Source organism: Vipera ursinii (genome assembly GCF_947247035.1).
Source record: "Vipera ursinii genome assembly, chromosome: 6".
Taxonomy (NCBI): Eukaryota; Metazoa; Chordata; class Lepidosauria; order Squamata; family Viperidae; genus Vipera; species Vipera ursinii.
The window spans coordinates 6,982,657-6,995,978 of record NC_139515.1 but is presented as its reverse complement, the minus strand read 5'-3'; the positions used below and the strand labels follow the sequence as shown (position 1 = coordinate 6,995,978).

General features: G+C 42.0%; 1 protein-coding gene across 1 annotated transcript in view; it reads left to right on the top strand.

Moving 5' to 3' along the window:
- Positions 1 to 13,322, top strand: part of CACNA2D1 (calcium voltage-gated channel auxiliary subunit alpha2delta 1) — a gene marked incomplete at its 5' end in the record, with an annotated part of 159,075 nt that overhangs the window by 95,934 nt on the left and 49,819 nt on the right. The window contains 4 exons of the mRNA XM_083366623.1: positions 496 to 570; positions 2,259 to 2,333; positions 10,211 to 10,261; positions 12,556 to 12,627. Coding sequence (XP_083222749.1) covers positions 496 to 570; positions 2,259 to 2,333; positions 10,211 to 10,261; positions 12,556 to 12,627 — 273 coding nt within the window. The remainder of the gene's footprint in view (positions 1 to 495; positions 571 to 2,258; positions 2,334 to 10,210; positions 10,262 to 12,555; positions 12,628 to 13,322) is intronic.

Sequence of the window (13,322 nt, the reverse complement as noted above, 5' to 3'; positions counted from 1 at the left end):
GTTCATTTAGCTCCCTGTGTGTGAGACAGAATGGGTTGGCAACTCTCTTCAGATTGTTCTGATATTCTGTTTAATTATATGTTATTCCTTTTTTGGAGATCGGGAGAAGGTTACAACCAGCTGGGATGGCTTTATTGTTAAATGCCTTGCTAATAAAGTATATTAAGGCGTCCTCATTATGAATAACTCACAATGAGACCAAAAAAAAAATAAAAATAAAAGAGGCCGGATACACGGTGGGCATCTTCCTTTCTTTCCAACCCAGGAGACGCATACACGGTGTACACACACGATTAAAGTCAACGTAAGGCTTTAACAATTAAGAGACTTAAAATTGGGTTAATTACTGGGCATGTAAAATGTATACACTGCAGGAGGAATAGTTATCTCATTAACATCTGGAACATGCTAATTTGCTCTTAATTATTTTTGACCTCCTCATTAATGCTACGTTTAACCATCTAAAAATAAATTCGCTTTTTTTTTCTTTGCCAGAACCAGTTGATTCTTGGTGTAATGGGAGTCGATGTGTCTCTAGAAGAAATTAAGAAACTGACTCCTCGCTTTACCGTAAGTTTTCCCTAATACCTATTTTCAGTGGCGTAGCGTGGGGGGTGCAGGGGGGGCCGGCCACACCGGGCGCAACATCTGGGGGGGCGCGCTCGCACTGAGCTGCTCAGGGAGCCCCAAGGGCTGCACAGAGTTGGCTTGGCTCCGCTCTTGAGCTGCTCTTTCTTGCAAAGCGAAATGAGTCCGGCAGGTGAGATGGGCGGCCACATAAACTGAATAAAATAAATAGAAGTGGCCAACTCTCCGCCCAGGCTCAGGCCAACCGCAAGCGCCCCGCAGGTGCCCCGGCAGGTTTGGCCGAGCGAAGACGGACCCGCTGGCCGGCCGGCCTAGCTTCGTGCGCATGCGTGGCTTTATTTAGTGGGGCTCACGTGCGAGCTTGAATGCAGCGGCTCTTGCAGGTCGGAGCCCTGCCCAGCCACCCTCGAGAGGGACCCGAAAGCATCCCGCATGCGCGCGACTCTTCTTGGAAAGTCTATGCTGCTGCGGGGCGTGTCTTTTCGGCGGTGCCGTGACGTCACCGCCCGCCCGCCCCTCTATTTCCACTTCTGGTTGCCTTGCCCCGGGTGCTGACAACCCACGCTACGCCACTGCCTATTTTTTAACTTCTGCTGTAGCTTGGATCCACTTCACGTTTCCTTTCCAGGCTATCTAGCTCCACTGCCTGGAAATAATAAATAAAATTTTAAAAAAAAAATTTGCCCTTTCCCCTATTTTTGACCAGCTTTGCGGACATAACGTCCTTCTTTAAGCAGGACCAACAAAAGTTCTGGGCTGTTGTAAGTGACTTGGAGGTGATGGCTCTGTGCCACGGCTTTGAAAACACGAGGCCAAAAAAGGGACCTATTAACCTGACTGCTTTCTGCCTCCTGCCTCCTTTATAGCCACCGCTTTAGAGCATGATTTCAATACATAAACAAACTCATTTTTGAGCTGAATGCCTTCACCTTACATAATGTGTATGATGGGTCGTCGCTGGATTTAGTTGGAGCAAAATGTAACAGCTTAATCTCCGGGATTATTTAATTCATCTTTTTAAAAAAAAAAAAAATTCTGGAGCTCTAGTGAGCCATATTAAAGTATGTTCAGATGTTTCCTTACTGAACGTTTTCCAGTTGGGCCATCTCCGGATATGGCCGTTGTGGCTGGGGACGATAGATCTTGTAATTCAGTGCCCCACCAAGGCAAGTTGCGTCAGTTCAACGCTAGCGTTGTCCTTGAAGATAGAACAGATAGTCCTTGACGTATGGCCACAGTTGAGCCCGAAATTTGTGCTGCTAAGCGCGACGTGTGTCCAGTGCGTTCTGCCTCATTTCCTGACCTTCCTTGCCACAGTTGCTAAGTGAATCGCTGCAGTTGTTAAGTTAGTGACACAGTTGTTAAGTGAATCCGGCTTGTCAGAAGGTCACCCAAGGGGGAAATCACGTGACCCGGGACAGGGCAACCGTCATAAATACGAGTCAGTTGCCAAGTGTCTGAATTTTGATCATGTGACCATGGGGATGCTGCAACAGTCATAAGTGTGAAAAATGGTCATAAATTGCTTTTCCCAGCGCCTTTATAACTTTGAACGGTCACTACGCGAACTGCTGTAAGTTGAGAAGTGCCAGTGCCAGCGTGGTTTAAGAGTCTCTAAAATGCAATTACAGGGGCCAATGCATTACAGTTATATTTCTTTTCCTTAACAGCTGTGTCCCAACGGTTATTATTTTGCAATTGATCCCAATGGTTATGTGCTGCTTCATCCAAATCTTCAACCAAAGGTATGGAATATCTTCTGGTTGCGATTTATCTCAATTTCTGTTTGGCAAAAGGCATTTTTAAAAGATCAGTCATCCCGAAGATTTTCACTTTTCCTGCTAACCTTGGGGCATGTTCAGAAGATCCTTTGCTTTGATTTTATACTCGGAAGCTACACAGTCCAGCTTTCTCTTTACTAAAAGGATCAAATCCTGAGAGTAAAATCCTGCTAAGGAATTCCAGGCCAGAGAAGGAGCTAAAATCAGGATATTGTTTTGATTTCAAGTTGTAAGGAAAGACTGTTTTATATTTCTTCAGTTTATTGCCCAAACATTTTTTTTGTTTAATAAATATATTCTTATTTGTGTACATGCTGAAGCTGGATCTTGAAATGTGTATGTCCTTTTTGCCTGTCCAAAAACTAAAAATAGTTTTTGACAACTGCTCTTTTGCTCTCTGAGTTTAACACAGAATTATTATTATGCAGACTGACTGACATCTTTAGTAAACTCTGCTGGGCCTTGTTTATAGTCAAATGTACACACATGCATGATTTTTTACGTTTTTTTTTCTTCCTAGCAGTTTTCCCAGCATTGATTTCCTTCTTTAAAGGAGGTGACTTTAAAAGTTCATTTTCAAGCTGGTGGAACGTGTCTCCAAAGTTCTCTGACCAAGTTGCCTGATGGCAAATTGGAGGGACCATTTCACTGAATGGGAAAGCAGTAACAGCAGAAAATAATAATAATCATAATCATAATAATCATAATAATCATAATAATCATAATAATCATAATAATCATAATAATCACAATAATCACAATAATCACAATAATCATAATAATCATAATAATCATAATAATCATAATAATAATCATAATCATAATAATCACAATAATCATAATAATCACAATAATCATAATAATCATAATAATCATAATAATCACAATAATCATAATAATCATAATAATCATAATAATCATAATAGAGCAATTTGAAGAACTCAGCAACTGTAGGGCTACATTCATCAATCCAGTCAGTTTTCTAGACAATATTTTTGGGAAGTGCTGCCTGCTTATAGTTGATGGAAAAGGACAGATCAAAAGTCAACCTTCTGGCTTTGTTCCAAAGGAAAGACTATCTCAAAGCCGTTTTTCCAAAAGGCAACTTGATTTTTGCGGTTTCCTTCTTGGAAACATTTCACTGCTCCTCCAAGAAACGTCTTCAGTTCTGAACTGAAGGGAAGAAGCTTCTTGGATGAGAAGTGAAACATTTTCAAGGGGGAAAAAATGAGGAAGTCCAGTTGCCTTGTGGAAAATCCCCTTTGGGACAACCATGACCTAGAATGATTGAGAATCTCCATAGACATTGGGGCAAGGCTAGTTGTTGGTTTCTATCTCAATGCCTCTAACAACTACACCAAAGTGGCTTGTACAACTGCTCTTCCTACTACTGTTACCATCATTGTCATCATGACGATCGCCGTATTTTTATTTCCATTCTCTTTCCCTCTCATGCCCCTTTAAAAGATTTCTGTTATTCAATTTATGAACACTTTTTTTTTGCTTTATTGGCTGTACATTTAATGAATTTAAATTTGTTATATCGCTCTGGCCCTCCCTCCACCATCCAAATCAATGCATGGTTCCCCTTTCTCTGGGATCTGACTAGCTGCACAGTTATGGTAGGTTTCTCATTCTTCTTTCATGGTAGGTCTCTATCCTTCTAGCTCAGACATGTCAAACACAAGGCCAGCAGCCCGGATGCGGCCCGACATGTGGTTCCATCCAGTCCGGGGACCATCTCTGAAAAGAGTGAAGGACTGGCCCGCTGCACCTCAGCCTGACCCAGCCCAGGCCGACCGGGCGCTGATCTACAACCTGATTGCATCCATCAAAACCAGAACGCGCTCAGCATTAAATCCACGGGGCAGCCCTGCCCCGCCCCCTGCGTGCGCCCGCAAGCAGAGTGCAGTGTCCCTGCTGTCTGTCTTGTCACGCATGCTGACTTCACCCTGGATGCCGGCGCTGGCCGTCTACTGTGCGCACACTCGGCGGGTGGGGCAGAGGTGGCAAGGCAGCTCCTTGCTGATTCCAGTGGATCTTAGGCTGAGTATGTTCTGGCTTCGATGGACGCAACCAGGTTGTAGGTCAGCACCCCCCACCCACCCCTACCAGCACCTCCAGCCTTGCAGCCATGAGGCATCCCTTTCAAAAGGACTGCCCCCACCCACCCACATAGTATAGGAATGGCCAGCAGCAGCATATTAGTGCTGGCAATCCCTCCCCCTCCCATCACACCTTCCTGAGTGCGGGCGGGGGGAGGAAAGAGATGAGAAGGCAAAGGGAGAGAGGAAGGGAGGGAAAAAGGGAGAGAAGAAGGAAGGAACAGGGAGGAAGGAATGGAGAGTGGGAGGAAAGAAGGAAGGAACAGAGGAAGGAAGGGAAGAAGGAAGGAATGGAGGATGGAAGGGTGGGAGGGACCATGTCCTGGCACTCGCCCCGGTCCCACCCTCCTCTGCCGGAGACCCTCAGATCTGCCCCAGTCCTACCCAGGAACCTCTAAAGCAAGTGATGTCGAGCTGGCCACGCCCACCCAGTAGCACATGCCCATCCTAGCCATGCCCACCCAGTAGGCCACACCCATCCTAGCCACACCTCCCCCCCCCTGAGGGCAACCACAATGCTGATGTGGCCCTCAATGAAATTGAGTTTGACACCCCTGTTCTAGCTTATTCTCTGCACTGGCGCCTTCCCATACATTGTTATTGTTGCTGTTGTTCTTGTTGTTGTTCTTCTTCTTCAAAAAAATCCCTTATGTTGGCATCCACATGAAATCTAGGAAGAGTAGCCTACAAGCCAGACAGAGTCAAAAATTTCATCATCTTGCCGTAATGACCTAATTGGAGATGTTTTCCCAACGGGTTGGTGACAGGTTGGAAGAGCAGAAAAACCAGAAGGATAATCTCTTCACCTTTCTCATAAGGGCTGAAGCATTCATCAATCCCTTCCTCTTCCTAGTCGTTGCTAAGGATGACCTCCTTAGCAATGACTAGGAAGAGGAAGGGATTGGTGAGGGCAACAATATTGTTGATGCTGTTTTGGGCCAACTTAAGAAGGGAGGAAAGCATTGTATCTCAGTGGTGGAGAAAGCCCCATTTAAAGGCTACAGTTCTGGTCTGCTAGCCAGACCCCAAATGTAATGCTATTCTGGGGAGTTGTGGAAACATCCCTGAAGAGTTGGAAAAAAAGCAGGTTGATAGCTCCTGTTATCTTTCCACATAACTCTTCTGAGTGACTTCCCTAAGTCCAGAACTAGATGGTAGAAAGCAAATTGCTGTCCACTCTATTCCCTCTTTCTGTTCATCTGTAACAGCGGCCCCCAACCTTTTCCATACCTTGCACCCCTAGAACGCTTCTGATATATTCTCACACCCCTTGAAAAAGTTCAAAATAACGGCAATGAATTATGCATATACACTATAATTTTGAAAACCCAAGTTTTCACATAAAGCGGCCTAGGCCTAGGCCAAGGGTAGGCAACCTTGGCTCTTTTATGACTCGTGGACTTCAACTCCCAGAATTTCTGAGCCAGCATGACTCAGCTTGAAACCTCTCTCTTTCCCTTCAGCATGGCTGGCTCAGGAATTCTGGGAGTTGAAGTCCATGAGTCATAAAAGAGCCAAGGTTGCCTACCCCTGGCCTAGGCCTAGGCCGCTTTATGACTCGTGGACTTCAACTCCCAGAATTCCTGAGCCAGCCATGCTGAGGGGAAAGGGAGAGATTTCCAAGCTGAGCCATGCTGGCTCAGGAATTCTGGGAGTTGAAGTCCACGAGTCATAAAAGAGCCAAGGTTGCTTACCCCTGCCTTAGAGTATCATCTTGCACCCCCAGGAGGTACGATCACTCCTCGTTGGGAACCCCTGATCTACAAGGAGCTCTCTGCTTTCAAATAGTTGGACTAGAAGACCTCCAAGGTCCCTTCCAACTCTGTTATTCTATTATTCATATGGTATGAAAGCCAGCAAACATAGTCCCTTCCAAGCCATTTTGAACCCAGTTGATTAGACTCAACAGTTCTGCTTGAAGCAACACCATGAGGAAAAATGTTGGGATGACACTAGACTTTATTAAAAATCTGTGTTGGAATTAGGAATTAGACCCTACCTGTCACTATTTAATCTATCTTTGTGTGGTTAGGTGGGAGATCAGCAAGCAGATGAATATTATTCCATATTAGGGTGCAGGCCACCCAGATATTAAAAACATTATCCAAAGTCAACATAGGCTAGAGGGAAGGTTGTTCATTATATTTTAGATCTTATTTAATCGACCATTTAAATATTACTCAGTAACTCATTCCATCATCTGAGATGATAACTCTGAATGTATATATTTAAAGTGCTAGAAGTCTTATTTAGATATCACTAGTTTTTTTTTAAAAAAATAATTATTTACCTTTATGAGCAAATCTGTTTCTTCTAAATATCTGTTTTAAAACTTGAATACTTTTTAGACTCCAAACATGTACAACACAAATGAGCTTTTTATTTATAGCCCGTGTGTAGCTTTTAATTCCCCAAACAACAAATTATCACTGTTCTTGAAACTGACAAGCCTTTGGAAACTTGACCTATTTTTTCCCCCTGCCAACAAATTCATAGTAAAACAGAGTTCTGCAACTGGTTTGTTTGGCTTGCCAGCAATTTACATCAAGCTCTATTTATCTTTTTTTTAAATTCTCACTCAGTTTAACAGTACTTACATCCAAGTCATTACGGTAGTCCTGCGGTCCTTTTTCTCCTGAAACTATTATTAGAACGAAATCCTAACCCTAAATGTTCTGGGGAAAAAAAAAACCTTTATTAAACTGAATGATCTGGTTTGTGGGTTAGACTATTAAAATACAGCCACGTACTATTGAACTATGGCTACAATTACTTACATTCGTATAGTAGGCTCCATTGTAAAATAGACATCCTTCTGCTTCAATGTTTTTTTTTAAAAAAAAAAAAATTGGATGTCTTAAATTTGATCTCATCATCATGCAAGACAGGAGACTCCTGTCCAAAATTAGCACAGATCTTTTTTTTTTTAAAAAAGGAAATTATTTTAAAATAAGCTCTTCCTGAGGACCAGCGAATCTTTCCAAACGGGTTGGAAGTGGTGCAGAGTTTCACAAACAGAACGGAGTGGGTGAAACGCAACACCCCTGTGGTTGTGTTGATTTCCACGGCACCTTCACTGGTGCGTATAGCAAAGAACGCAGTGAAAATGCCCACAGGGAATGAAACAATACATATGTGCCAAGTAGAACCAACACATACATATTTACAGATTGCTGTGAAACTGAAGGAAAGAATTATTTGTTAACCAGCTAGTGATTCCTGCTAGTTGCTAATATAGTAGGGAAGTAACTTGAGCCCAGCTTCTCTCTTTCTGTTGAGTAGCCAGTCAACAGGATTTTAGCGTTAAAAATGGGGGTTTCAGTTCTGAGTTGCTGGATCGAAGAGGCAGGTTGCGCACAAAGAGAGGAAACATACAATTACACTTATAAGTCTCCATCCCCTTAGCGTTGTAGTGTTGAGCCTCTGTCTGAATGTGCTTGTGCTTCAAATCCCAGTTGAAGTACTTTGTTTCCAGTCCACCACCCACCTAAAGCTGTGGATTATGGGAACTGGAGTTCACACGGAGTTGTCTTCCTCCACATTCTATGGGTGAGGTACTGTAACTGACCTTGGGTCAGTGTGACAGGCACTCTAGACTTTATTGTGGAAATTAAGAAGGATGTGTGGTGAGGCACACAAGCTCTCGTGCATTATTCTTGAAGTAGCTAGATTATTTATTTATGTAGCATGTGGCATATAGCACACAGACTAGCAATATACATTAACATTTCACCCAGATTAGTAAAACACAAGAGAATATAAATCTTAAAAAGATCTATGCTCGAAATGAAGTTGAGACCTTAGGAAAAAGTGCAAAGAAGAGCAACTAAGATGATTTAAAGGCCCGGAGACTAAAACATATGAAGAACGGTTGCAGGAACTGGGTAATGGCTAGTCAAGAGAAAAGAAGGACCAGAGGTGACATGATAGCAGTCTTCCAGTATCTCAGGGGTTGCCAGAAAGAAGAGGGAGTCAAGCTGTTCTCCAAAGCACCTGAAGGCAAGACAAGAAACAATGGATGGAAACTAATCAAGGAGAGAAGCATCCTGGAATTAAGGAGAAACTTCCTAACAGTGAGAACAATTAACCGGTGGAACAGTTTCCCTCCAGAAGTTGTGGGTGCTCCATCACTGGAAGTTTTTAAGAAGAGACTGGACAGCCATTTGTCTCAACATGTACAGGGTCTCCTCAGTGGTGGGATTCAAATAGGTGAACAACCGGTTCTCTGTGTGGATGCCGCTTCCGGAAGTCCATTCTGGGCCTGGGCAACAAAAAATTAGCTATCAGTTCTGCCGAACTGGCATGAACTGGCTGAATCCCATCCTCCTTGAGCAGAGGGTTGGACTAGAAGACCTCCAAGATCCCTTCCATCTCTATTCTGATACCAATATGTCTAGCTAGGCCATCTAACTGCTGAAGTGCAGCATTGTTTATATGATAAAAATCAGATCCTGGGACTGGTGTATGCCCTCAGCTTTCAACCAGTCTCAATGTGATCTACAGTTTGACGTGGGACCACCACAGTCACACTGAGGGGAGGATACTATGCCCCATTTATACAGACGCCGTGTGAGGTGTGAAACCTACTCAGGATTGTCCATTGCTGACATGGTAGTTCAAAGCCTAGCACCCTTTTGTGGGGTCATTTATAAGTCTTCAGTGACCCATGTGGCTTTCCATTGGGAACCGATGTTAAAGTTGTTGGGCAGATGTTGTGAAGTAGCTACGGTACAAGACTTAGAGGCATGGCTATGAGTATGCCTTACTTTTGTCTTGGCATAACTGCTTGTGCGTCTCGATTCATAAATTTATCTTGCTAAGTGAAACATTTGTTTTGCCCCATTTTATGACCATTCTTGCTTTCTTGCTAAGTGAATCATTACAGTTGTGAAGTTAGTAACATGGGTGTTGAGTGAATCTGGCTTCCCCATTGACTTTGCTTATCCGAAGGTTGCAAAGGGGGATCACTTGACCCCAGGACATCACAATAGTCGTAAGTTTGAGTCGGTTGCTAAGCCTCCAAATTTTGATCAAGTAACCGTGGGGATGCTGTAGTGGTCATAACTGTGAAAAATGGTCGTGAGTTGTTTTTTTTTCAGTGTGGTTGTAACTTTGAACGGTCATTAAATGGGCTGTTGTAAGTTGTGGACTACTTTACCTTCAGTTAGAATCAAAGATGTCTCGCTGAAGCTTAGTCTGATTGCCAAATTGCTCAGAGTTTTCTTAGATTAGAACAGGGGTCTTCAAACTTGGCCCTTTTATAACTTGTGGACTTCAACTCCCAGAATTCTGGGAGGAATTCTGGGAGTCGAAGTCTCCAAGTCATCAAAAGGCCAGGTTTGAAGACCCCCTGCTTGTGGACTTCAACGCCCAGAATTCCTCAGCCAGGCATGCTGGCTAAGGAATTCTGGGAGTTGAAGTCCACAAGTCATCAAAGGGCCAAGTGTGAAGACCCCTGACTCCCAGAATTCCTCAGCCAGGCACATTGGCTGAGGAATTCTGGGAGTTGAAGTCCACAAGTCATCAAAGGGCCAAGTGTGAAGACCCCTGACTCCCAGAATTCCTCAGCCAGGCACATTGGCTGAGGAATTCTGGGAGTTGGAGTCCAGAAGTCATAAAAGGGCCAAGTGTGAAGACCCCTGGATTAGAAGAATCCGGATGCTTAGAATGAATAAAAACTGACTGCCGTAATGGCGTGGAAATCTTGAATGAACCATTGTTGTTCTGTTGCTTTAGCACATTGGTTTGGGCATCCCCAAAGTTAAGCAGAGGAGACCCTATGTCCAGGTAACTATGAATGGAGGTGACTAACGGTGTGGTTGGAAGCCAAACTTCTCTTTAGCTCCCTGGGACAACTGTTTAACCAGCAACTTCTCTAACGCATGAAGCTCGCTAAATTAAGGGTAGATGCTTGTAGGAGACGTCCCTTCAAGTTGAGAGCATCTGTCTATTAACTTGAATTAGTGCTTTATTCTTTTTGGAGAAGCCTCAAAAGACAACAGATTAATTACTGCCTTGATATACAGTAATACTTGATGAAGTATGCAAGGTTTACATTTGGAACTGACCATCGATAGAATTCTAATGTAGATATTTCAAGAATTTCAATATCACCCTTTCGGCTTTTTATTTTTATTTTATTTTTTTGACTGTGCCTGCAAACACTCATGCAAGCCAAGTTAAATCCGTGAGGCCTAATTAAGTATCGACTTAGTTAAATGCTGTTAATTTCAACAGAATTACTTTTCTAAGCATGATTAGCTCTTAAAATCCCTACTTGCGCCTTCTTTAGAATTGGGTTTTTCTCTTAACAATCTTGTCTTGCGTGCATAAAACATGGCTTGTTTCTTCTAGCTGCATGCATGTCAGCATTATTTAAATTTTGTTCCTGTTTGCGGCATGCCTGACACAAAAGGTTATGACTTGCAAATGTTACATGGCTGACTTTTAAAAACATGGCATTGGTTGTTTTTTTTAGTTCTGTTGATCTAATTCTAAGTTGATTCATTTCACTGTCAGATTTAATAGTCATTTGTTTGGATGAACACAATTTTAGGAATTGTAATGTCACGGGGGGATGTACAAGTAATCTCCATTGACTAAAATTGATCTATTTCATTCGATTCGAATATTCTCATATCTAAGATATGATATCTCATATATAATACCTTAAATGCTCTCTGTAAAAAATGAAGACATTATCAATTTAATAAAGTAGATTGTATATTTGGTTCCAAAAGCATATAAGTAGCTAATTTTCTTTAACATTTTGGTGGTTGTAGTGAAGCTACATGAAGATGAATCTTTTTAATGTAGACATTAAGAATTGAATCAGTTTTTAATCTACAAAGTTAGGTCTTTATTTCCTTTTCTTTAACTATAGAAATACATTTCTGTTCTTTTTTTTTTAATTCTTCCTTTTTGTCCATCCTGCCCCTTTTATTTCAAAACTGAGTCTATTTCCAACTTTGCATAATGAGGTCTTTGATTTCCAAAGTTCCTATTCAGAAATATTATCATTTCCCCCCCTAATACTTACAGTATTCTCACTATAAAGTTGTGTTTGTTTCTTTACTTGCAATTTCTGGATGTAAAATGTGAATTATATTCCTTGGTCACTATGTGGAAGCAATGCTTTCATTGGGATTTTAGTTTTTTATTTTATTTTACCACTTAACCTGATTTATAGCTCTTAAATTCTTTGACAGTCTCTCTTTGAAACATTAAGTAGTCTGACCCTGCTTAGCTTCTGAACCCAGAGGAGTTCATTCATTTCATTTCATTCATTTCATTTCATTTCATTCATTTCATTTCATTTCATTCATTCATTTCATTCATTCATTCATTCATTCATTCATTCATTCATTCATTTCATGCATTCATTTCTTTCTTTCATTCATTCATTTTCTATATGATCTTCTCTATCTTCTACAAAGATCTTTCTTTGTAATAATTCCAGTTTAAATCTAAAGTGCACGTGTAATTGTAATTGTACCGGCTATTTGGAAAGGTAAGTAAATTTAGTTTGATAAGTTTATTTATTTATTTATTTTATTTTATTAGTTTTTCTATACCGCCCTATTCCCGAAGGACAGGGTGGTTTACAGGGCAATATTTAAAAGACAATATAAAATTAAGAAAAAAAAATAGAATTAAAAAGAATTAAATTAATAATAGCCCAACAATAAAACAATGTTAAAAACTTAAAACTAAAAACCCCCTCAGTCCAGGCCAGATAGATCGAAAAGCCAGGTTTTCAGGTCCCGGCGAAATGAGCGCAGGTTGGGGGCAGTCCGGAGTTCCACAGGTAAATCATTCCAAAGGGCAGGCGCGCCCACAGAGAATGCCCTCCCTCTGGGGATCACCCGCTGGCATTCCCTGACCAGCGGCACCCTAAGGAGGCCCTCCCTATGGGAACGCACAGGACGATGGGAAGTTGATGCCGGCAGCAGGTGTTCCCTTAGATAGTCCGGACCCAAGCCATTTAGGGCTTTATAGGTCATCACCAGCACCTTGATTCAGTTGGTTCTAGATTAGCAGCAGAAAGTGCTTATTATATGCTGCTTTGAAATCTTCTCCAGAATCCCAAATCGCAAGAACCCGTGACGCTGGATTTTCTGGATGCCGAGTTGGAGAATGACATCAAAGTCGAGGTACGTTGGATTGACCATTTGGGATTTTTCATGTTGACAAGTCAGTTCTGAAGCAAACACAAAGGCGGGTAGCCATCTTAGGTATTTGGGGCTAAATTATCTTTATAGCATCTGATTTTTTTTTTACTTTTGTGCCTCTGGCTGACCAGTATCCTTAAGGCAGCACCCTTCAGAAGAAATCTGTAGGAATCTTTTTATCATGAAGGAACTAGGCAACTGTCCTCATTGTCCTCCTGATTTTCAACAGAAAATTTAGAGGAAGGAGAAGTTTCCAAAATTAAGACAGAGGTCCTGACGCTGTGACCAAGACTTTGTCCTTTTAGGTACAAGGGCCAGGAACACATGAACTAAGGGCTGGACTTTGATTCTCTGCCATCTTGAAGTGTTTGAACATCCTTCCCCTGGACATCTCTGATAGGCAATATTAATAACATGGTTATCCAGTCAGCTGGCATGATCTCACACAGACAGTCATTCCTTACCATAACTCATACAAAGAGTTGGGTTTTAATTGTTTTGCCTCCTGGAGTTTTATCTGTTTGGCTATATTAGCATATCACTGTATTATAAATGGTTGGGGTTTTTTTTAACCAATACAGACACAAGTAAGAGGGCGTTAGTCATAAAGACACACACACACACACACACACACACACACACACACACACACACACACACAATGTAACTACAAAACT